Consider the following 26339-nt stretch of genomic DNA (forward strand, 5'->3'; position numbering starts at 1 on the left):
CTCAGGAACACGGTCTTAGGTATTTGCCTAAAACACCTTCCAAATTTTCTGATCTATCATTTATTCAAGAATTATTTTAAGTGCTTATTATATGTGTCAGGTGCTGGAAACAGCAGAAAACAAGAGAGAGAGATCCCTCATTTTGAGGTATTTATATTCTAGTGGGGAGAGTAGCAGTAAACAACAAATAAACCTATAAACAAATAAAGTGTGTGTTCCCTCAGATGATAAATGGTATGAATAAAAATAAAAGCAGGATCTTACAGGATGGTCAAGGAAGGCCCGAGAAAATGAGATCTGAACCTCACCGAGAGGTGAGGGAGCAAGCCGTGAGGCTACCCAGCACAAAGTGCCCCACGTGGAAGGAATATCCGGTGCAGCAGCCCTGAAGCAGGAGCGTCCCTAAGTTGTGCAGGGACAGCAAAGAGAGAGGTGCGGCTAGGACAGATCAAGTGACGGAAAGGAGCAGATGCAGTCTGAGGGTCACAGAGCTGCGGGCAGATCACACAAGACTTTGTAGCCCCTGTAAAGACTTCGGCTTTCCCTGTGAATGAGAACCACTAGCAGGTTCTAGAGAGAAGGGATCTGATCTGGCCCTCATTTTATTTTTATTTTTATTTTAGACAGAGTGTGCACGTGTGCTCGTGTGCAGTAGGGAAGAGGCAGAGGGGGAGAGAGAGAGAATCTCAAGCAGGCTCCACACTCAGCGGGAGCTCTTCCCACCACCTGAGCCCAAATCAAGAGTCAGACACTTAACCGACTGCGCCACCCAGACACCCCTGATCTTCATTTTAAATGGAAAATAGAAGTAATTAGTGTTTAAAGTAAAAAACCTGAATGTAAACTCTTACTGTGTGTCCTGAAGCCTCTCTGAGCCTCAGTTTTCTCCTTGGTAAAATGTGAAACTACAGATGCCTCATAGACTCGTTGTCAAGATCAGACAAGATAACACACACAAATACTTTATAATGTACAGACTATAAACATTTCATGACTAGATTTACTTTTGCCGGGTAACTGTCACGTACCCCCCTCTTCTCTAGGCCCTTATCCCATACTTACTCCACTGCTGCAGCCACCATCCCATTTATGTGACTGCCGTGAGATGAAGAAGACCCCGACACCATGAGTTCAGTCTGATATTGCCCTTTAACTTGTTGAGAGAAAGGCAGAGAAAGTTATTTTTTGTTGTTGATGGCAGAGTGAGGGTTTTTAGCATTTTTTTCCTTGTTGTTATAAAGAAAATCCTTTCAAAAACAATGCATGTGGTAATCATAAAAGTGAAGTTCCAAAAAAAACAAGACTGTATGAAACTCATCTTTATTTCATTTGGCACTGTTTTAATAAAGCTAAAACTGTGGTTCGTGGTCTTGACAGCTTGCCTCATCCAAAAGGAAACAAAAGGGAAGAAAAAAGGATAGAGACACATGGATGAATTCAAATTCCTTTGATCTGGGTCCTGTTTCTAAGGGGATCCCAGATAAATTAATGAGTCAGAGAAAAGGCAGTAAGATGTAATCCAGAATACTGATGACAATAGCTGTCTGTCTGCCTACCTGTCTTCTGAGATCACCATCAAGTTATGAGATCATCAACCAGACCAGAGAAGGAAAGCAAGATAGAGGCCCACCAGAGAACCACAGGGCCTATAGCATCTGACTCCACTTCTCAGGGGCAGGAGCTAGACACCCAGGCCCTGGTTTTATCTCCACCTCTTAATATGTGAGTCAATCTGAGTAGTGATAGAAACCTGCAATGGAAAAACCCAAGGAAAACCAAGATCTCTGGGGAAAATTATAAACAATCTCCTACATCAGAGGTCTCTGAGGGTTTCTTTTAAGTATGTTACAGCAGAAAGAGCACTATCATGAGAGTAAGGAAATGAATTCTCCTTCCACCTCTACTACTAATTAATTATGTGGCTTCAGGAAATAAAGTATCCTCAATGGACCAATTTCCTCTTTTCTTTTTTTGTTTTTTTTTACGTTTTACTTATTTAAGTAATCTATACATCCAACATGGGCTCAAACTCACAATCCCAAGATCAAGAGTCGCATGTTCTTCTGCCTGAGCCAGCTAAGCTTCCCCCAGTTTCCTCTTCTTAAATAAAGGAGAGGACAAGAAACACCTAAGGTTTCCTCAAGCTCTAAAATCCTTTGAATATAAACAAAAAATATGTTTTTTTTTAAAGCCCACACTAATATTTATATTTTTAGGATATTCAAAAGGTAAGTATTGCTGAAAATTCTGAAGTTTTTCACCAGCTCTATAAATCCCTGAGTGATGTGAACCCAAACAAGGGGGCCCTACCTTAAAGAGTTAACCTACTACCAAAAAGGGCAAAAGTTACCTGCCCACCATCTTCCTTCAACTTTATTTTTATGAATTACTATTCCCCTCTCTCCAACCCAAACTATTATAAAATACACAGTTCAGAGGCAAATTGTAATGATCAGCAAACTAGAAACTTCTTTAAAGAAATCTGCAAGAATTAAGTATTTAGACATCAAGTGATGGAAGGAATAAATGGACGGAGAAACACTCTTCAATTGTTAAATTAATATTTTTTAATAGATAACATGTATATGGTACAAAACATGAAAGATTCAAAAGGCAGATACAGTTAAAAACAAGGAAAACTGTTTTCTGAGGGATAAATCGGAGAGGGCACTTGGAGGACTTCAGCGCATGTTGTGCTCGATTTCTTAGGTTGGGTTATGTACTCCATATATTGTTTTAATACATACTCCGTATGTTATTTCACCTTTATGTGGTATTCCATAATCATAATAAAATTAGAAGATAACTGTTTTGTGGAACAAAAAGTCTCTTCTATCCCAATCCTCCAGCCCTGAGGTAGTCATTGTCAGCAGTTTCTTTTTTTTTTTCAACGTTTATTTATTATTATTATTTTTTTAAGACAGAGACAGCATGAACGGGGGAGGGGCAGAGAGAGAGGGAGACACATAAGACAGAGAGAGACAGCATGAACGGGGGAGGGGCAGAGAGAGAGGGAGACACAGAATCAGAAGCAGGCTCCAGGCTCTGAGCCATCAGCCCAGAGCCTGACACGGGGCTCGAACTCACAGACCGCGAGATCGTGACCTGGCTGAAGTCGGACGCTTAACCGACTGTGCCACCCAGGCGCCCCTGTCAGCAGTTTCTTATGATCCTTCCAGAGATAACCTAGACAGAAAAACCAGACTCCCTAATGGTATCACATCGAGATCAAGGTATGTCAAGGGACCAACAGAAACCTAAGGAACTGTGTCAATCCCTTTCTCAAAAGTCAACTCTGTTCCACTGTTGTAGACTCAGAAACTAAGACTACACTGGCTGGATACAGGGACGAGGCCCGCCTGGTCAAAGTCTTACATACTAGCTGGCAAGAGCCAAGCCCCAGCATTCCTCTGTTCTAAAATGCATCAGCCAGTGCCCCAACACTCCCTTACTCTTAAACTTCAGAAATCCCAAATATCCATCTCAGATCATTCGTTTTCTAATTAGAGTGATCTAGACAGGTGTCCACAGTGGTGACAGATGCTTTAATCCTCCAATCGTGGTTTGATCAGAACACTTAGATTTAACAATGCACATCACAGGAACACAGGGCACACTGCACATCCTGAGATGTGGAAGAAGTTCAATTTTCAAAGCCAGGCGTTCAACAGCACCTACTCTGGGCAAGGACTGACTAAGAGACGAGACGGTAGTTGGAGGATTCAGTTCTCAATGCAAAACAGATTTTTAAAAATTCTGAGAATATCTTGTTTTAAGGGCTTATGCCTATTTATTAGAGGAAGTATGCCAAACCAGATTTTTCATTTATTCAAAAAAGATACTTACTGGAGTGTCTACCATGTGCCAATGTCAGGAGCCAAAATACAAATGACTATATTGCCTTTGAGAAGCTAATAACCTAATTAGAGAGATGGGTAAAGATGATAATTAGCCTACAATGTAAAGGTGGTGCTGTAGGAACAGAGAGAAGGAAGGACTGACTCTATTCAGATGCTTCACAGAAAGGTAGCATCTGAACTGGATCTCAAAGGGTCAATAAGAGACCATCAGCAGTGAGGAGGATGAAAATCTTCATATACAAGTATGTCTCACCAAAATCTCCCAAGCTCCAAATACTAAATGAACACTGTTAATAAATACACAATGTACCCTGGAACATTGCTATAACAGTCAGTATCCTGAAGTTTAATTTAGGATAAAGGCTTTGCATCTTAAATCTTGTCCAAAAAGTTTATTTTTAAAAGTCTCATTAAACAGGGGTGCCTGGGTGGCTTCACCTATAAAGTATATATTCAGGGAAGTCCAAACATTGTATTGCTAGAAATTAACCTATGGCTCATGTAGTCTAAATATCTTGACTTTTTTTTTAGAAAGAACAGTGGGCTTTTAGTTTATCAAGGCTTCATAATGATGCTTTTTCTTTTCCTATCATAAATATAGCTATCATACTACTGTTGCAATCCAGCATAATGGCCACAGCTTAAGAAGAAAACAGTAACAATATTACAAAAATTTTGAACATTTAGGAACCACAAGTACTAGAGAAATCGGTTTGCTATGCCCACTTTCTCTACTTTTATGAACACAGGCAAAAGACAAAGGTACACACACATGCTATTTATTCTCTGCAGATCTTTCATTTTACCTGTACCCAACACCCTTGTCAATTTTATCGGTACTTGTCTTACATACTATTATCCTTTGAAAGTTTTATGAAGTAGTTGGTCCAACAGATGGGTAGCTAGCCCTGCCCAACATATGTCATAGGAAAAACAGCTCTTAGGCAAGGCAAGAAGTAAGTCCCTTTAGGGGAAAGCAAATAATCTTTTAACCTTTACTAAGAAAAGTTACTGGACTGAGATAATCTGTAAGTTACAAAGCGATCAAAGAAGGGTGAGAGAGTTCAAATGCTAACTTATATTCCCTGAGATAAAATGTGCACTTGCCCACATACAACAGAGAACTTTAACACAGAGAAGGGAAACAAAACAAACCCCAAGCCAGTTTAACTGGGAGTGATTTCATCAGAGACAAGTGGGAAACAGTCAGATAAGCATACTATCTTGTTTAGAACACGGAACTCAAGAGATCTGAGGGAGGAAAAGGAAAGGCAACAACCTAAAAAATATAGCATATATGAACAGAAGAACTCAACTAATAAATGGCTCATCGTGGTCTTATTTGTAAAACCAGAAAGAACAGAACGGCAGCAGTATCTTTCCTCTTTGCCCTTCCCAGTCCATGAAGCTTAACCTGATAGCATCTGATCCCGTCTTCAGATGGATATCTGTGTCTTTCAACATACTATCTAAGTGTTCCCCAAGGAGAACAGTAAGACCAATTCTGCCAGAGACAGTATCTGCCAAAACCTAGCTCATTCTAATGAGTGAAAGCCAGTGGATGGGAAGAGGTCCGCAAATGCCACTTGTATGAATCTTTCAAGATATGCTCTGAAACAGGAAAACACTACAGACTACATTTTAGCAGAAGTCTAAAAATAACAGAAGAACATTCCCTATTTTTAGAAAACTAACTTAACAAGTTTCAAAACACTAAAAGTAAAGGGGACCATTAAAAACAAACTGGAATTTTAACTGTTTTAAAAGACACTTCTGAATTGAGAAAATTGTTTTTAGAGACAGAATTTCAAAAATCTTACATTCTTTCTGTTGACTCCTTTCTTGCTCAAACTTTCCCATCTCCAAAACTTAGAGTCTCAATATTATTGGTTATAAAAGAACATTTCCAAGAACCAAAAGATGATACTGAAAGGAGGTTATACCACAAATGAGAAAGAACTAAAGAAAAATTTTAAAACATGCTTTCACAAAGAGACATAAGAGTGTGGACAGTAATGTATAAAACAGCAAAAGCAATTTAAATATCCTACATTAAAAGCAGTGCTACAGATAATAATAAAACACTTAATTACAGGAAAGTGTTTTCTTCCCCTCACATAGGTCTCCTCACTGAACGGTTTTAAGTCAGTAAATATCTAAAGCAAAGCTATGTCTGAATAACTGGAGTTTGCAACTAGAAAAAAAAAACGACTAATTTTTTTTATAATAAAAACCTAAACATGAAGTACATTCACTGGACAATTTATGTTTAGCCCCATCTATCTTCCTCCCATTTCCATCCAATCCTAGCACAGATATACCCAACCTTATTAAAGAAACCCATGGCAAATAGGATCTGCAGGAGATACAAAATTACCGGACTGCACAGCCATCATTAACATCTCTGGTTCCAGTAGAGTCATGACAGATTCTTCTCAGAAACAGCAACCCACAAATGTAATGAAAAAATTCAAAGTCACAGAAGATGTTGTCTTCAGAGGCAACTGAAGCTTTCATAAATTCAATCTCGTGCCTTATGCTCAAATCAGACTGTGAGAACTCACTCCCCTTCTCAGTACAGTTACCAATTTATCCACCCTTCAGGCAAGTCAAGATGGCACAGAGTTGAATTACTGCCGACAGGAAACCAAAAGGCGCTCAAGTTAAGACATATGAAGTGTGGTTAGAACAGTGAGTGAGCTCCTCCCCTTGCTGTTCGTCTCCGGGGGGAGGGGAGAGACATACAGAGAGAGACCTTCAGAACACAGATCAAATGCTTCCCCCCACCCCCCACCCTTTTCAGGAGGAGAAGGTAAGGTTTGTTCAAAACTTTTAGTATAAGGGACTTGGCTGCTAATGCAGTTTAGAGCAACAGATTAAAACACAATTCAAACAACTCAATCCTTTGAAACAAACAGCCCAATTACTGACCCATTACTTCGGTGGGGATGGGAATTAGGTACATACAAACACATGCATACAGAGGGTTGTGTATGGTGAGTTAGTTTTCTGAAAAAGAGTTCTAAGGGCTTTTCATCTGTGGTATTTATGGATAACAGACTAAGGAAGCTGAATATTTAACTACAGAAGCACAAGTATTTCTCCACCCCCACTCCAATTAAAATATCTGTTTCAAAAAGTCATCTGAATACATTCCGGAGCTGTAATCTGTCTTTCAGATCTGCCAATCCCCTAAACGAGCCCCTTAATTTGTTCCTATGTGAGACATGTGATCTGTCAATAGAGTTTTACTGATGTTATTTGACTTTTCTAAATGGGTTGTGATCTTGCTAGACGTACGGAACACATAAGATGACAGTTCAAATATATAAGAATTTCCCTTATACTTCAGTTCTTTTTCCACTAGCACAGAGCAGGCTCTTCTGAACAAGAACGAATACAGGCATTTTACCTTCCACTGCAAAAGACAAAAACAAACTAAAATCCTTTCAAACCAGAGCAATTTCATTTATCCAAACTGAAAGCCTCACTCATTCCCTTCACAGTCCTTTTCACTCACTGACCGTCATTATAAGCACATTAAGATGCCCTTTAGCATATCTGACGGACTTTTAAACAGCTGGAAACTAGAAATCCATGTTTGGTATGTTAGCTAGAATTCCTTCATCTTTCTGGTGAAGCAGCAGCCTGTATCTGGAAAGCCTGCTGCTGCAACTCAGCCCAGCGAATGCCATAACGCTTACAGAGTCAGACCGATGATAAATGAGCACCACTAAGACCTTAGGAGAGAAAACAGTCCCACAAGGACTGAGGGCAATATTCTGTTATTAGAAGAAAGAAAGCAATGCAGACTTGGGGTGGAGGAGATGTTATGGAGGAGAGAAAAACTTCCTTTCTTTCTCACTCCAAGAACATCATGTTTAAAAGAAAAGCCAGCAAAGCTCGATATAGAAGTGTGGGAATGACTCAACAGGCAACCAAGCAGCAGCCAGTGTGGGCTACGTGCTGCTCTGGGAAGACAGAAGCATTCTCACCAGCCCCTTCTGGCAATCAAATTTTCAACTGTCTTATGAAAGATGGGTAAATTTCAATTCTCAGACTACATGGTAGTCCGGTCAGAGGTTAGCAACTAAAGGAAAAGCATCCTTAAAAGGTTGAATCATTCCTTTGTCCCTACGTGGGCAGTACAATCTGCTGTGTGAGGGTTTTTCAAATGAAACAAGTTCTCACAGTTCTGTACTTACAGGAAAATAAATACAAATTATAAGATTCCTGCAGAGACGATGGCAGGAAGGGCAGAGGGCTGTTTCCCTCCTGCCAAAATGTCTCTTTTTGCTGTAGAAGAGGGCCTGGAGGGTCATAGCTGTCAATACCGCAGCCCTACAGAGATACTGACAGTCATATGGTGGTGGCAGCAGTAACGCATCCTAGTGCAAATGATGGTTAACTTTTTCATGGCAATTCTACACCCATTATCTCACCTGCAATTTGGGATCAAAGGAGCTCAAGAAAGGGAAAACAATTTTTAGACAGAAATCTAAAAAAGCAATCTTTTTTTTTTTTTATTTTTTTTTCAACGTTTTTAATTTATTTTTGGGACAGAGAGAGACAGAGCATGAACGGGGGAGGGGCAGAGAGAGAGGGAGACACAGAATCGGAAACAGGCTCCAGGCTCCGAGCCATCAGCCCAGAGCCTGACACGGGGCTCGAACTCACGGACCGCGAGATCGTGACCTGGCTGAAGTCGGACGCTTAACCGACTGCGCCACCCAGGTGCCCCTAAAAAAGCAATCTTTTTAAAAAAGGAAACAAGCAACATAATCTTTCCCTACTGCTAAGATTTTGCATTTACCCTGAAGGGTATCAGCACGGTGACAGACTCACTGTGAAACTGGCTTTAAGACAGGTTTCACAAAGCTGGAAGTCTGAACCCCTATGACAGCCTCGGTGCCACTATTTTTTTGTGTGTGTGCCAGTCAGCAAAATTTCATGGAGAACTAAAGTAAACTTTGACAAGGTCTTTGTACAACTGAACATGCTTTTGAAGTTAATGGCACCAAGGGAATGAAGTGTAACGATCTTAATTTCCAATTAAATAAAAGCTCTTTTGCTTTTAATCATAACTCTCTAGCTAACCAACACAAAATTAATATGCTACAGTCTCTATTAATCCACACTAAAGGGACTTGATACCTGCAGTATATCAATGTACTGTATTCACAAAAGCTTCCCCACACCCCACCCAAAGTCTCCACAGAGGCCTCTAATGCTCATAATCAAAGGGAGCTAGACAACTTATCCTACTTGAACTTCCTGCAGGATTTGTCATAGTTTCTACACTCTTCTTAAAACTTCCTATTTCCTTGATTTTCTTAAGATTCCTAAGGAGCTCTCTTCTTTCTCTGCTCCTATCAGGAGCCCTCCCTTCCCTCTTTTATGTATTCTCCCTGGGCAATCTCATCCTTTCTTAGGGTTAACTTACTCCTACATACTGACCCACACCCAGCTTGACTTTATCTGTAAGCTATCAACAGCGCAGCTCTATCTGCTATCTGAAACTCAGTGTGCCCCCAAACAAGCACCCAATGCCATCCTGGGCCAACCCCTCAAGATACATTGCTTCCACTTTTCCTATCTTAAGTAACAGTATTCAGGTCCCAAACCATAAACTTAGATACCCCTCCCTCAAACCCTAGACATCTAAGTCTGACTGTTTCATAATTTATTCCTCAAGTTCTTCCTTTTTGTTCCATCTCTACAGCCAGTGCTTTATTTCAGGTCCTTCATATTTCTTGCCTGGAGTATAGCAACAGCTTTTTTTTCTTTTTCTTTTTTTTAATGATTTTTTTAAAGTTTATTTATTTTGAGAGAGAGAGAGTGTGTGTGTGCATGCGCGTGCGTACACATGAGTGGGGGAAGGGCAGAGAGAGAGGGTGAGAGAGAATCTCAAGTGGGCTCTGCACTGTCAGCACAGAGCCCAAAGCAGGGCTCAATCTCAGGAACAGTAAGATCATGACCTGAGCCAAGATCAAGAATTGGACACTTAACCAACTGAGCCACCCAGGCACCCCACAGCAACAGCTTTAAAAAAAACAAAACAAAACATGAATTTTGGCTCAGGTCATGATTTCCTGGTTGGTCGGTTTGAGCCCCATGTCAGCTCTGTGCCAACAGCTTGGGGCCTCTTAAGATTTTCTGTCTCTCCCTCTCTCTCTGCCCCTCCCCTGCAAGCAAGCACGCCCACATGTGCAGGCTTTCTCTCTCAAAAACGTATGAATGAACATTAAAAAAAAATTATGGAAACACTGAAACACAAAGTAGAAAGAACAGCATAATAACCTGCTTATGTGCCCTATCACTTAGCTTCGAAATTTATCAACACGTGGCCGGGCCCCTCCACACCCCGCCCACCGCCACCACCACACACACAGTGTGCCCAGCCCACACCGATCCCTCTATAACAAATTCTAGCCATCATTTCATTGCATCTATATTCTGTACATCTAAAAGAACAATTTTTTTAAACATAATCACAATATTATTACCACCCAAAGTTCTAAAAATCCTTTAGTATCAACTATTCAATGTTCAAAATTTCCCAACTGTCTCATAAATTTTTTAGTGTTGATTTATTCAAATCAGAGTCCAATAGGGACAATACATTGCATTTCATTGATGTGTCTCTTAAATCTCTTTTAATCCATAATTCCTCCTTTTTCTTCTCTTGTAGTTTATTTGTTGAAAAAAACCAGGTTGTTTCCCCACATTTTGGACTTTGCTAATTATACCCCCATGGTGCCATTTAACATGCTGCCCTATCCCCTATATTTCTAGTAAATTAGGAGTTAAATACAGAGGCTTGATCCAATTCAGGTCAAACTTTTTCATGAAAATACATAGGTGGTACTGTCTACTTTAGCAATAGTTTCCAAACTGCGTTCCTTCTCTCCAGCCTTGCCTTCATTAAAAACCATCCTTCTTACCAAATAATTCTTATTCAGCCTTCAAATCTCAGTTTAACTGCTGCCTTCTGATGATCCTGGCAGTCTCCCCACCCTCCTCACACCCTCCAAGGATATGCTAAATATCCCTCATTTATGCTCCCCCAGAACCTGTGCCCACCTCTATTAATGCTCTTTACCACATGGCTTCATGTCTCTACGGTAACAGATGGAGCACAGTGTCTGACATGTGACAGCATTCATAAATGTATGCCAAATAGAATGAAAAGCCCTATTTAGCGCAGAAAATTCTAACAGTATGGGAAAAGTTCATAACAACAAAAGAATCCCTACCTACTCAGAAAAGGCAGGTATAGTCTGTTAAAGTTTTCATTAAAGCACATGCTGAAGGTGCTATTATTTGGAAAACTGAGGAAGACTAAAATAAAATTATCCATAGCATTCAAGTATAGAATGAACATAAATAAGGACAACCACAATAATGCCCTCAGGGATATTAAGAGCTAATGGCAATGAAAATGCCCAAATTGTAGGGAATGAGTGGGAGAAACCAGAAAAACAGAGTGCGTAGATCACTACAAAATAAGCAATTCTTTAACCATCGAAAGCTGTCAACTTCACCAACAACTGACATCCATTTCTACGATGGAATGTAGTACAGACAGGTACTATACACACAGTAACAGACGCCTTTTTATGATCTCTGTGGGATTTCAGAACACTAAAATGTAATCATGTTCCATTTCTGATTTAGGTTCTCACAAGTGCATACAGTTTACTGAGGTTCATCTCTACCAAAATCTAATCATCATAATGAAAAAATTTACAGGTCCCAACCAGTTAAGTCTCTCCCCCAGATACCTGGTGTTGGGCAAAGTGAAAACACCCAAAGATAACATAACCCAGCACTCAGGCAAGTCACTACAGGTCCTGGGCAGCTTCTATTTCCTGTGACCAAAATCTACTACTGATGAAAAACCCAGTCAAGACCTGCAAACCTAGGAGGATCACACAGTACCATAGGTATGCTCTTCCTTGGCTTCAGGATACATGAAGGCAGTATTTTCAGGTAACTTTTCAAAGTACGGGAAATGTTAAGGGCTATGATAGCTATAAATATAAACAGCCAGGTCATTCATACTGTATGTCTGAAATACTGTCATCAGGCACAATGTCAAGTGCCAGTGGGGGCACAAAGATAAGGCTGAACCAGACTGACACTGCCTCTACCCTCAAGGACCTTATAAAGAAGTAGGACAGGGGCGCCTGAGTGGCTCATCGGCTGAGTATATAATTCTTGATTTCAGCTCAGGTCATGATCCCAGAGTTGTGGGATTGAGCCCTATGTTGGGCTCCATGCAGAGCATGAAGCCTGCTTAAGATTCTCTCTTCCTGCCTGTGCCCCTCTCCCCCTCATTCACCCTCTTTAAGAAGAAGAAGAAGAAGGGGCGCCTGGGTGGCGCAGTCGGTTAAGCGTCCGACTTCAGCCAGGTCACGATCTCGCGGCCCGTGAGTTCGAGCCCCGCGTCAGGCTCTGGGCTGATGGCTCAGAGCCTGGAGCCTGTTTCCGATTCTGTGTCTCCCTCTCTCTCTGCCCCTCCCCTGTTCACGCTCTGTCTCTCTCTGTCCCAAAAATAAATAAATGTTGAAAAAAAAAAAAAAAGAAGAAGAAGAAGAAGGAGAGGAGGAGGAGGAGGAGAAGATCTCTAACCAACAATTTAAAATAGAAAAATGAAAAAATAAAGTACTAAATAAGAATACAAACAAGGAGCTAAATAAACGTGGAAGAGGCAGCAATTAGCTCTGGTTACAAGAGACGTGGATTGTCTCTCAGAGGAAAGATGAGGTGAGCTGGGACCAGAGTTTATCAATTTCTTTTCAGATTCCCAACTCCACAGACTTATATACCCATGACTCATAAAATAACAAAGCCAAAAGAAACCCAGTCTTGACCTGATCCAGCCCCTTATCCAGAGTATATACTGAGTGAGAGACATGCAAGAAACTCTTCTACAAACTCTGACAAGCAGTTGGTTCCCAGTCTGTTACAAGAGTACTTTGGGAAGAACCTTAAAAATAATGTTTTACTGGACAAGGAAATGAACTGAATGGTCAAAAAATAATGAAACATCCACTGGCTACAAACGTTTGGGGAAAGGTTCTTTCCTCACTAGGAACCAAAGAAATACAAACTGAAAGGAAAACATTTCATTTATCACATTAGAAAAGTCTTTTACAAATGAGGTTATCAACGTAAGTGAGCCAGGCACTCATGCAGGGTTGACAGAAGTATAAATCGGCAGACCACTTGGAATGGAATGGATCAAAGTATGTCTCAAGAATCTCAATTCTTAACAAGGCCTACAAAGGTGGGTGTGCTCTGGCCCCTATCTGTCTACTTATTTCACGTCACTTTCTTCTCTCTCCAGTGACATTACTAGTATTCTTTTAGTTCTTTTGTGCCAACTTTTCCCCAACAATCCTTGCCTGTGCCCTGTCCTCTTTCCCACTCGCAGTCTTAACACATGCTATTCCCTCTTTCCTTTGTTTGACCAACCACCACATGTGTTTTGGCTGTCAGCTTAAATATCTCTTCCTCAAAGATGCCTTTCCCAGTCAATCCCCCTTCCCCCACCTAAATTGGAACCATTTCTTTCTTTTTTTTTTTAATTTTAATGTTTATTTATTTTTTGAGAGAGAAAGAGACAGAGCAGGAGCAGGGGAGGGGCACAGAGAGGGGGAGACAGAATCCGAAACAGGCTCCAGGCTCTGAGCTGTCAGCACAGAGCCTGACACGGGGCTCGAACTCACAAACCGTGAGATCATGACCTGAGCCGAAGTCGGATGCCCAACCGACTGAGCCACCCAGGCGCCCCTGGAACCATTTCTATGAGATTTGCTATTCTGTTATCTTTTGCTTCCCACCACCAAAGCACTTACCAATTTTGTAACTATGAATTGGTGTGTGTAACTCTAATCTTTCTTTCACTAAAATAAATTCCATGACAATGTGAACTTTACCTGTCTTGTTCCTTAATGTCTCTCCAATACTTAACACACAGACGGTGCTCAACAGATAGTGAATAAATTTTTCAACATTGAAATAGTGAAATTATTTAAGACAATATTTCCACTTCTTTTTTTTTTCTTTTTTTTTTTTTTTAATTTTTTTTTTCAATGTTTTATTTATTTTGGGGACAGAGAGAGACAGAGCATGAACGGGGGAGGGGCAGAGAGAGAGAGGGAGACACAGAATCGGAAACAGGCTCCAGGCTCTGAGCCATCAGCCCAGAGCCCGATGCGGGGCTCGAACTCACGAACCCCGAGATCGTGACCTGGCTGAAGTCGGACGCTTAAGTGACTGCGCCACCCAGGCGCCCCTCTAAGGAAATAATCCAAAATTCAGAAAAAAGTCATCTGAATACTAGCATATGTGTGAAAAACAGAAAATGATTCATATGTCCAACCAGGGCAGGGGCACCTGGATGGTTCAGTCGGTCTAGCGTCCGACTTCGGCTCAGGTCATTATTTCATGGTTCATAAGTTCGAGCTCCACATCAGGCTCTCTGCTGTCGCGCAGAGCCCACTTCAGATCCTGTCTCCCTCTCCCTCTCCCCCTCCCCTTCTCTTGAAAATAAATAAACATTAAAACAACAACAACAACAAATATCCAACCAGGGCAAAAATTAAATAAATGATGCACAGAGTGGAATGTTATACACCCATTAAAAAGGCTAATTATAAAAATATTTCAATGACATGAAAACCTTTAAGCTATAACGCTAAATGAAAAAAGCACAGTATTAGCTCAGTTACTTTTAAAATGTACATTTGGAAGAAGACGAAATAAATAAACCACATGCTAAGAGCAATTTACAATGGGAGATGACATCCACTCATTTTTGTTTGTTTCACTATTTTAAGAAGGAGATTCTATCTGGGATCCATTTGTTCTCCAGGAGCCTAGCACAACATCTGATGAATACAGGAAAATGAGATATTGATTATTTCTACCTGCTGAGGTGAAGTAGGTTGAGAAATTCTCTAAATCACATTTTAAAAAGAATCACTTAATGAACTGACATACTTAAGATCTGGACACTTTCACATTAGCTGGGAGACCTAATCTAGAAAATCCTTGACAAACCACACTTCTTGAGGAACATAAGTAACTTTGTTATATCTCTTTCTTTCCTTTCCCCAAGGAAATATTGTAATTTAGATCAGAAACTGCCCACTCAAAATTTTTACTTCTCCCAGCAGTTAATTAGCACCTCCTGTGTAACACTGGAGACTGGAAGGGTACAGCGCGTCCCCTTACAGAAAAAAGAATACAGGATCTGCCCTTTCTTCCACAGGCTACACACTTGTGGAGAACAAATGAGCACTTCCTAAGCTTTCCACAAAGGAGGAGAAAAGTCTATGAAAGAGAACCTAGTACACCCTTTTCACTGCCATTCTTTCCTACTTGCTTCTCTTTACATCCCACCCAGCATGGCAGATAACAAATACAGACTTGGTTATTCCTTTTAAAAAATTTTGGGAATCACTAACAGTGGGAAAATTAAAAAAAAAAAAAAAAAAAAAAGGTAACACAATAGCATTAAAATATATGAAATCTCTAAAAACTAAATCTAACAAAAGAGGTGTATGACCACCACAAAGAAAATTATAAAACCTCATCAGGAGACCCTGCAGAAAATCTAAATAAATGTAAAAATATACCATGTTCATAGTATAATACTATGAAGATATTAATTCTCCCCAAACTGGTTTATAGATTTCATGCAATCAATCCTAATCAAGATCCCACAGTGATCTTATAATTCATATAGAAATGCAAAGGACAAAGAATATGCCAAGAAAAACGCTGTTAGAAAAAGAATAAGGTGGGAGGACTTATTTCTCTCACATAACAGAGCTTATTACAGTTATCATAGCTAAGACTAGGAGGTCCTGGTGCAGGCATTGTGTGTGTGAGTGATATTTCAAGTCTTTATTATTCCTTTATTTATAAAGGAATATTTGGTTGATTCCTTAATGCCCTCTTTATTTGATTGATTATTTATTTATTTATTGCCCATTTCTTCAATGGATTATTTGTTTTTTGGGTGTTGAGTTTGATAAGTTCTTTATAGATTTGGGATATTAACCCTTTATCTGGTATGTCGTTTGCAAATATCTTCTCCCATTCTGTTGGTTGCCTTTTAGTTTTGCGGATTGTTTCCTTCACTGTGCAGAAGTTTTTGTTTTGATGAGGTCCCAACAGTTCATTTTTGCTTTGTTTCCCTTGCCTCCAAAGATGTGGTGAGTAAGAAGTTGCTGTGGCTGAGGTCAAAGAAGTTTTGCCTGCTTTCTCCTCGAGGATTTTGATGGCTTCCTGTCTTACCCATTTTGAGCTTCTTTTTGTGTATGGTGTAAGAAAGTGGTCCAGGTTCATTCTTCTGCATGTCACTGTCCAGTTTTCCCAGCACCACTTGCTGAAAAGACTGTCTTTATTCCATTGGATACTCTTTCCTGCTTTGTCAAAGATTAGCTGCCCAAACGTTTGTGGGTCCATTTCTGGGTTCTCTGTTCTGTTCCATTGATCTGAGTGTCTTTTTGTGCCAGTGCCATACTGTCTTGATGATTACAGCTTTGTAATACAGCTTGAAGTCTGGGATTGTGATGCCTCCTGCTTTGGTTTTCTTTCTCAAGATTGCTTTGGCTATTCGGGGTCTTTTCTGGTTCCATACAAATTTTAGGATTATTTGTTCTAGCTCTGTGAAGAATGCTGGTGTTATTTTGATAGGGATTGCATTGAATATGTAGATTGCTTTGGGTAGTATTGACATTTTAATAGTATTTGTTCTTCCTACCCAGGAGCATGGAATCTTTTTCCATTTTTTTGTGTCTTCTTCAATTTCTCTCATAAGCTTTCTATAGTTTTCAGTGTATAGATTTTTCACCTCTTTGGTTAGATTTATTCCTAGGTATTTTATGGGTTTTGGTGCAACTGTAAATGGGATCAATTCCTTGATTTCTCTTTCTGTTGCTTCATTATTGGGGTATAGGAATGCAACCGATTTCTGTGCACTGATTTTATATCCTGCAACTTTGCTGAATTCACGAATCAGTTCTAGCAGTTTCTTGGTGGAATCTTCTGGGTTTTCCATATAGAGTATCATGTCATCTGCAAAGAGTGAAAGTTTGACCTCCTCCTGGCCGATATGGATGCCTTTAGATTTTTTTTTTTTTTTAATTATGGAGTACTTTTCCACAGGTGCATCAACAACACAGCAATGAAAATGGTTGAACTAAAGCTATATACATACATGAATACCACACATGTTGAACAAAAGAAGAATACAGAATTCCATTCATATAAACTTTAACTAAACTATATTGTTTGGAACTATACAGGTGATAAAACAAACGATTTTCAAGAAGTCAGAACAGCAGTTACTCCTAAAAAGAAAATTTGAGGTTGTGTTCAGAGAGGAACCTATAGGAGGCTTCCCTGGGGCTCACAATGAGCTACTGTTGAGTAGTGTTTACACAACTCTTTGGTTTATGGCTATCCTATGATTTATGTACTTTTCTCTATATATGTTCTCTATATATATCTCCCACCAAAAAAGAAAAAAATACTTGAATGGTAAAATATATATCACCAATCTAATTTTAAGGGGCTTGATTAGTATAAGAAGCTTTTTCAGCTTGGAAGACATAATTTCAAAAGTTCTATCCCATTATTCTTGAAGTATATTCACATCTGTTGGACGATGCTTCAGAAATGAAGGTTCCTATAAGATATACGCATTTTTGTGTGTGTGAGTGATAGTTCAAGTCTATATTTATTTGATCCTTGGTGAGTTGGAGAAAGGCACTTTCTCAATAATGAGAATTAAGATCTCCTTCAAAAATGCAAAAATTCAAGTCATACAAATTTCTCATCAGCTTTAACACCAAGCAAGGATTTGTTGGCCAGAACACGAGATGTGCGGGACAGCTGTCTAGGGGATGCCTACAAAAGGGAGCAAGACAGGACAGAGGAAAGGTAAATCTCACCATTTTCAAAAAGGTTTTCTGGTATTCAACCTCTAACCATGTCCCAAAGAAATTATCCCCCATAAACAGATCACTAGCCCCAAATTTAGTCTCTAGCACTTAAAATGGGGAGGAGGAAAAAAAAAAAGAAGTTTCATATTTATTATGAATGGGGCATTCCAGGATGGAATGGGGCAAAAAACTAGTAACTGTAGTACAACTTACTCCTCTTTATACCTTTCAATGTCTTTCTCAGTGTCTCATTCACTATTGGCACTTTACAAATATCTGCTGAATACTAATTTCCATGGTGGTCATGGCAGTGAACAGCAGTAGAATTAGAGGAAGGTAGAAATAACTGTTCTGGAATAAAATTTTAAAAGTCAAGGACACAATAAAAGGTCAAGAATATAATCTACCAAATACAAGCTTTCTCTTAGGAACCTTTATGAACTTGTCATCATTAATTTACCTAACTTTTGTCTGCAGTGCCTTCTGAGTAATGCGTTCCAGGTAATTATTATTCACCATGTCTTAAATCTATGACTCCCAAACTTCAAAAGTCGTATCTCAGGATATGAGCAAGTCCCCAATTTACAAATGGATTATATTCCAAAAGTTCATTTGTAATCTGATCATGTAGAACATGGAATGCACTTCCACCAGAAGACTTGAAACACGAATTCTGGCAAAATTCTCACACCTGCCCACAAAATCTATAAGATAACTGAAATGTAGTATATTCACAATGAAAAAAAAAGAGGCAAAAGGTATCTTAGCTCCCATCCTAGAGGTTCCTGAAAATAAGTCTTATGCAGTCTCAGCCAGTTCTGAAACTCATAAGACCAATACTATCAGGGGCGCCTGGCTGGCTCAATCAGTGGAGCACGTGACTCTTGATCTGGGTCCTGAGTTCAGGCCCCATGCTTGGTGTGGAGATTACTTAAAAATGAAATCTTAAATAAATAAATAAATAAATAAATAAATAAATAAATAGTATTAGATTAGTGTTAAGAAGAGGTAGATACATAAGGACAGCCAAAGAACAACATGCCATTAAAGGAAGAAGCAAATTGAAACTTAAATTTCCTTTTGGATAAATTCATTTAACATATGCCAGAGCTCCTTTAGCTAGAGCCAATGGGGTTAATCATTAGAGAGGTACTCCCAAGGCTTCTCCATGACCAGACTGGACAGGATCAATTTTATCTAAGTACTTAGCCTAGAAGATGACAGAAGGGTAATATTAAAAAATATACCTTGAAACTTCTCTACCAACTTTTTCCAATTAGGCTAATAAGGGCTGGGTTAAGGAAAGGCACTTCTTCTCATTATATGGCTCCAACTTCCTCTGTTTAGGAAATAGAGGTATCAAGGCCTTCATTGCCTACTGCCCTGCAAGGGCCCTTACTAAATCACTGAATTTCTATATAAGATATGCTTCAAACGAAATAGATCTGAGAAGGAAATTTCTCACTCTTCCAACACACAGTACACCATCCATGAAAAAGCACCGCCTAACTCTACACTTTATTCTGCTCTAGAAGTCCACATTTTCCAATTTTATAATCTTCTCCATTTCTGCTCTTACCTTTACCTTCCTATAAACATCCATGCAAAGATCACCTGGCATAAAATATAATAATGGTTTTCTCACCGGTATATCCAGTCTCTTTCTCCTCTTGACAGGAAGCACCATTAAGGTGTACAAGTAGAAGGCCCTGCAACTAAACACTGACAATATTGCCCCTGTCCAAACATTTAACTGGTGGCTGCTGGATGGAATAAAAAAGAAACTTGATCAATATTTCTTATTTTCTCCCTATAGTAACAGAATCTGATTTTGATAATTAGTGATTTTTGCTAAGCTATTACTATTTCTGGTCACTGGCATACATTCTACCATATTATAAGGTATTTTGTAGTCCTCAAACTTTTTTATTTGAGAGAGAGAGAGCAAGGACATGAGCAGGGGAGAGGGGGAGAGGGGTAGAAGGGGAGGGAGAGGAATATAGAGAGGGAGGGGAGGAGAGAGAGATGACGGGGAGAGAGAAGGAGGGGTGGGAGGGAGAGGGAGAGGGAGAATCTTAACCAGGTTCCATGCTCAGCAGAGAGTCTGACACAGGGGTTGATCCCACAACCCTGGCACCATGACCTGAGCCAAAACCAAGAGTCGACACTCAACCGACTGAGCCACCCAGGCACCCCAGTTCTCAAACTCCTTATGGAGTATTTCTTTATTAGGCCCCTTTTCTCCCCTTCAGCATTGTTCTAATGTCAGTTTTCCCCCATTATTTCCTTTCTAATATTGAACACAATTTCTTTTTTTTGTTTCTTTTCTCTTGCCAAAATAATAATTATGTTGTATACAACATTATGTTTGTCAGTTTCACGTATCCATGTTCCCTTCTAAGCATGATCACAATTAATCAATTTGGGACCCCCGGCAGTTAGGAAACCATTCTACCGAAGAGGTTGGCTCAGAAAGATCTCAAACTAAAGGAGATAAGTGATCCAGATCAGAAGTTTTCAACTTGTGCTCTTTCAAGAGTTGCCTGAGGGCAGGAAGGATGCCAAGTAAGTGGGGGTCTGGTTTCTCCATTCAGGTTTCATTCAACCAGAGCAGCTGTTTTACACACTGGGATTATAGTGTGTCTCAAATTTATAGAGATCTTTAACTTTAAAACAAATAGCAAACTTGTGGTCTAAATGTTCTAACACTAATTAAGAGAATAAAACAATTATTCCACAATATATTTCACCTCTACAGGGAAGGACTCAGAAAGCCTTTCTTCCAAATAATCTAAACCCTAAATTAAATAAGGTTTTCCACCCCCCCCCCTCTGTCCAGCAACAGAATCAACAATCACTTTGTTTTTCTGAATCGCTTAAATCTAAGAGGTCAATGTTTCAGTGGATTCATAGTTCCACGGTCATCAGGTCATCACTGATTCCCTGGCTCTTACATTCAACAAACATTCGCCCAACACCTACCACATTCTACCACTCAAAGTGTGGTCCTCCAGACCAACAGTACTAGCATCGCCTGGATGCTGGTGAGAAATGCAGAATCTCAGGCCTCTCGGGGATCTACATCAGAATCTGCATTTAACAGGCACTCTAGTTGATTCATTAGCAAACTAAAGTTTTTGGCTAGGCACTAAGGATACTGGGATAAGTAAAACAAACACAATCCCTCCTTCCACAAAGCTTCTCATCCAGCTGAATGTCACAAATAAGTAAATCGTTACACACAGGGTACTTTGAAGAACGCTGAAAGAACAAACCCCTAGCCCAAACTGGCAGTCTGGTGAAAAAGTCCTGAAGGAAACTACCGGTACCTTCCTGATTCTTGACTAGATGGAAACGTCAGGAGGAGAAAGGTCATTCAGGGAAAGGAAAAAACAAAGCAAAACAACAACAACAAAAACACAAAGTGAAACTGAGATATGAAAGTGTGTCTTTTTGGCGTGCATGGGAAGAGATGAGGGGAGGAGCAGAAGCTGGCTCTGAGGGACCTGGTTTACCATCCTGAGGAGAATAAGCTTTATCCTGGAGGAAATGGAAACCACTAAGTGATCTCAACCAGAAGAGCAGGAGCCTCATTTACCATTTAGAAAAATCACCCAGCAGCCACTGGGACAAGATTAGAAACAAGGCGAGACCAGTTAAAAGGCCGACATTGCAGTAACCCAAGAAAGACACTACTGAGAGTCTGCTCTAAGTGGCAGCTGTAAAGGTGGCTAGAAAGAATGAATTCAGTAGATATGAACACTGAAGAATCTATAAAAAGTGGTGACTGATGACTGGGAAGAAAGATGAAAGAAGCAGGTAGAAAGGAGATGGAATTAAACACTTACTTCCAAGATTAGGCATGTTATCATCTTTTGGGGGAAGAGTTTGGAAACAGTGACTTAAAAAAAGTAAAAAACTTCACACCCAAACATGTTACACTTTTACAGCAAGAAAGAAAAGGTTCTTTATATCTATATCTTGTCATCTACTTCTGGGAGTTTGTCCTACAGTTACTTACACCAAGATTTATATACCAAAGATGTTTACTGCGGTATTATTTGTAACAGAAAAAATAAAAAAACAATTAAGGGTCTCATAATAGGAGACTAGCTAACTGTTGTATACACACGATTTAATACGCAATCCAAGGAAACAGAGGAAAAAATGTTTTCTAAGACCACTGAATGATACAGGAAAATCTCATGAAATAAAATTACATGAAAACAGGTTACATAGAGTACATGTATATAAAAATAAATAAATGAACACAAAAACTGACAAAAATGTATAAACTGCTGCCACTGGCTATAACTGAACTGTATAACTACGAAGGAATTTTTACTTTCTTTTTCCTACATTTTATCTGATTATAAAACAAAACTCTTGAGGCCTCTGGGTGGCTCAGTTTGTTGAGCGTCTGGCTCCTGATTTCAGCGTAGGTTGTGATCTTGCAGTTTGTAAGTTCCAGCCCCGTGTTGGGCTCTGTGCTGACAGTGCTGAGCCTGCTTGGGATTCTTTCTCCCTCTCTGCTCCTTCCTCACTCACACTCTCTCTCCCTATCTCCCTCAAAATAAATAAATAAACACTAAAAAAATTTTTTTTAATTAAAAAAAAAAACTTGAAGTTTTCATTTAGTTTGAAGAAAACAAAACAATCCCTTATCTGAACGTCTGGGTAGAGGGTGGTGCCAATTCCTACAACACAGAATTCAGCAGGAATTGCAGGTAGGATGAGGACTTTCACACCAAACATACTGAGTCTGTGACACATCCTACAGAGGTGTCCGAGAGCCAAGCATATGAGTCTGGAGATACAATACAGGAATCAATCAACAACATATGATGGTGGTTAAAGGCAAAAAGTTCTGGGAGAAATCACTCAAGGTAAAATATAGAGGAAGAAGAAGCTCTACAGCGAAACACTGGGGAGAAACAAAATTTAAGAGGTGGGTACAGAAAGTTGGCAAAAGGTCTGAGCAGAAAAGAAAGTGGCTGTAAAAGCAGCCTTTAAAAAGCCAAGAGTAGGGGCGCCTGGGTGGCGCAGTCGGTTAAGCGTCCGACTTCAGCCAGGTCACGATCTCGCGGCCCGTGAGTTCGAGCCCCGCGTCAGGCTCTGGGCTGATGGCTCAGAGCCTGGAGCCTGTTTCCGATTCTGTGTCTCCCTCTCTCCCTGCCCCTCCCCTGTTCATGCTCTGTCTCTCTCTGTCCCAAAAATAAATAAATGTTGAAAAAAAAAAATTAAAAAAAAAAAAAAAAAGCCAAGAGTAATTTCAGTGATGTCCATGGAGGAAAAGTTACAGGTGGGAGGGAGTGGCCAATCACGTCAAATGCTGCAATGAGGACAAATAAGATGAAGAGTGCCTGTTTGGTCCAAGAGAACACTAATGACTTTGGCAATGGCAGTTACTGAAGACAGAGATAGGGAAAGAAGCCAGAATACAGTGAAGTCTCTGGAATGTGGGAAAGTAGAGAGAGTGCTAATAAACTGCTCTTTTAGGAGCTTGGGAAGGTTAGAAAGTTGTTGTTCAAAATGGAAACAAAATTCAGTTGATTTATATGCCAAAAAGTTGAGAGAGAAGGCTGAAGATGCACCAACATCTCTGCCCCAATAGCAACAGCTGCTTTGGACCCCCTGAGACCATCCCAGCTGTCAGCGCCAATTTCCTCCACTTCCTGCCCAAGATATTAGAGGTTAGCTGTTGGCTGTCTGTCATCGCCTTCACCGCCATTCCTCCTATCCCAGAGGAGTCATGGTCCTTACTACTGCGCAGGGCAGAGCCAACACCTTTAAATCCCATCCTCTCACATCTCAACAGGAACCCTGCTCTGTCTGTTATCCTTTCTCTTTTTCCATCTCCAGCTTTTCCCTCCGGATTCTTTCCCCTTAGCATATAAATAAGCTGAAGTCTCTCCCATCATGGGGGAGAAAAAGAGAAATTAGAAATGGGGAAAAAAAAAAACCATCAAAAAATGCTTGAGTGTCCCTTATTTCCCAAAATAAAAATTGCATGGGGCACCTGGGTGGCTCAGCGGTTGGGCATCCTACTTCAGCTCAGGTGATAATCTCACGGTTCGTGAGTTCGAGCCCCGCATAGGGCTCTGTGCTGACAGCTCAGAGCCTGGAGCCCACTTTGGATTCTGTGTCTCCCTCTCTGTCTCTCTCTCTCTCAAAAATAAACAAATATTAAAAAAAAAAAAAAAAACCAACCCTGCTTGAGTTTCCATTACATTTCCCACTATGGATGTAAAAACAGAGTTCTTCCCTCTAGTGGAACAAACCATCTATCTATTGATTCAAATACTTTGCCCACTGGCCTCATGAAACATACCATCTAAGTGGGCAACGAGGGGGTAAGAATATAGACAATAAACATATGTACACACATATACCAACACACACACATCATAATAATAAGTGCTTGAGAGAAAAACAAAGCAGGACAGGGAGTACTGGGAGGTGATATTTTAGATAAGATAGGTAGGGAAGGCTTCCCTGAGGAGATGACATTTGTGCAGGAACTTCAGTAAAGGCACAGCAAGTACCAAGGCCCCAGGACAGGCGCATACTTGATGTGTTCAAGAAACAGCAAGAAAGTCAGTGTGGCTAAAGCAGCACAGAGTGAGCAAGGGGACAGAGGTAAGAAATAATCAGGTCAGAAAGGATACCTGGCCCACATCATAAAAACAATGATTTCATCGTAAGCCTCACAGGAAGACACTGAAGGGTTGTGACAGAAGCGTAATGGGTCTGATTTCAGGTTCCAGACGCTCACTCATGTTGCTGACTGGAGAATTCCAATTACAATACAGCGATGAAGTGTAACAATAAAGGGCAATTGGGCAAATCAAGAAAAGGATACCTAACACTGACTAAGAGTTAGGACAGGCGTCTCAAAAGGAGTGATGCATGAACAGAATACTGAAGAACAAGTAAGAGTTGCTAAGAACAGTGGAGGCAGAGTGGTACCCAAAAAGAGGGCATATATGTAGAAGAGCCAGGGGAGTTTTTAAAAGGTTGGATATTTCAGGGTGCCTGGGTGGCTCAGGTGGTTGAGTGGCTGACTTCGGTTCAGGTCATGATCTCGCAGTCCGTGAGTTCGAGCCCCTCGTCAGGCTCTGTGCTGACAGCTCGGAGGCTGGAGCCTGCTTTGGATTCTGTGTCTCCCTCTCTCTCTCTGCTCCTCCCCTGCTTGTGCTCTGTGTCTCTCAAAAATAAGTAAATGTTTAAAAAAAAAATTAAAAAAAATTTTTTTAAAGGTTGGATATTTCTATTCTCCAGCATCCAACAGTCAGAAAATATTTTATAAAAATATACCACTGATAACATCTACCTCCCCCCACCCCCGCCCGCCAAGAAAATACCTGGGAATACACTTAATAAATTACCCACATGACCCTTATGGAGAAAATTATAACTCTATAGAAAGACATCAAAGAACACCTATTTAACTGAAGAGATAAAACTAACTAATGGACAGGAATACCCAATATGTAACATGTATATTCTCCCCATTAACCTATAAATGACACATTTTGAATCAAAATCCAACAAGTACACCAAAAAGACATGTGCAAGAATTTCATATCAGCATGATTCACAATAGCCCCAAACTAAAACAACACAAATACCTACCAAAAGTAAAATAGACAAATGCCAGTATATTCATAAAATGGACTAATTATATAGCAATGAAAACAGACTACACCCATACATAATTCAACACAAATGAATTTCAAAACAAGCCCACAACAGAATACATACAGCATGACTCCATTTACATAAAGTTTAGAAACCAACAAAACTAACTTATGATGTTAGAAGTCAAGATGGTAGTTTCCTTTGGGCAAAAAGAGGGAGTACTAGTTGGGAAGAAGCACATGGGGTGGTTAGGGGGTGCTGGAATATTTCTTCACAAAGCAGTAATTACACACAGGTATATTCATTCTGTGATAACTCATCCAGGACACTTACAATTTGTATGTTATTCTATATTATTGTTATGTTTCAATAAAATGAAAGAATGCTGGTGTCTGCAATTTACTTTGAAATGCATCAAAAGGGGCGCCTGGGTGGCGCAGTCGGTTAAGCGTCCGACTTTGGCCAGGTCACGATCTCGCGGTCCGTGAGTTCGAGCCCCGTGTCGGGCTCTGGGCTGATGGCTCAGAGCCTGGAGCCTGTTTCCGATTCTGTGTCTCCCTCTCTCTCTGCCCCTCCCCTGTTCATGCTCTGTCTCTCTCTGTCCCAAAAATAAATAAACATTGAAATGCATCAAAAAAATAAGATAGATTGATGAATAGAGGGATGGATAGACATATTATAAAGCAAGTATAACAAAATGTTAATGGGAGAATTTAAGAGGTAGACATAAAAGTATTCACTGTAAAACTTCACTTTATCATGTGTCTGAAATTTTTCATAATAAAATGTTCGAGAAAAAAAAATCCCAATGAGCTTCTTTTTTCTTTAAAGTAGGCTTCACGCCCAGCACAAAGCCCCATGTGGGGCCCAAATT

At 40.1% G+C, this 26339-nt stretch overlaps 1 protein-coding gene across 6 annotated transcripts in view; it reads right to left on the minus strand.

The window, feature by feature from the left end:
- MRTFA (myocardin related transcription factor A) overlaps positions 1-26339 on the minus strand; it is a 215355-nt gene that overhangs the window by 95661 nt on the left and 93355 nt on the right. Inside the window, exon 1 of one of the 6 annotated variants that reach the window (XM_043562681.1) lies at positions 6238-6555. The exons of 4 other annotated variants lie outside the window; for them this stretch is intronic. In XM_043562681.1, the coding sequence (XP_043418616.1) occupies positions 6238-6283 (46 nt within the window). In that variant the 5' untranslated portion in view covers positions 6284-6555. Of the gene's footprint in view, positions 1-6237; positions 6556-26339 lie in introns of those variants that run through there. One more of the 6 variants, XM_043562680.1, reaches the window with a different exon arrangement.

This window comes from Prionailurus bengalensis, chromosome B4 (assembly GCF_016509475.1).
Source record: "Prionailurus bengalensis isolate Pbe53 chromosome B4, Fcat_Pben_1.1_paternal_pri, whole genome shotgun sequence".
NCBI classification, from domain to species: domain Eukaryota; kingdom Metazoa; phylum Chordata; class Mammalia; order Carnivora; family Felidae; genus Prionailurus; species Prionailurus bengalensis.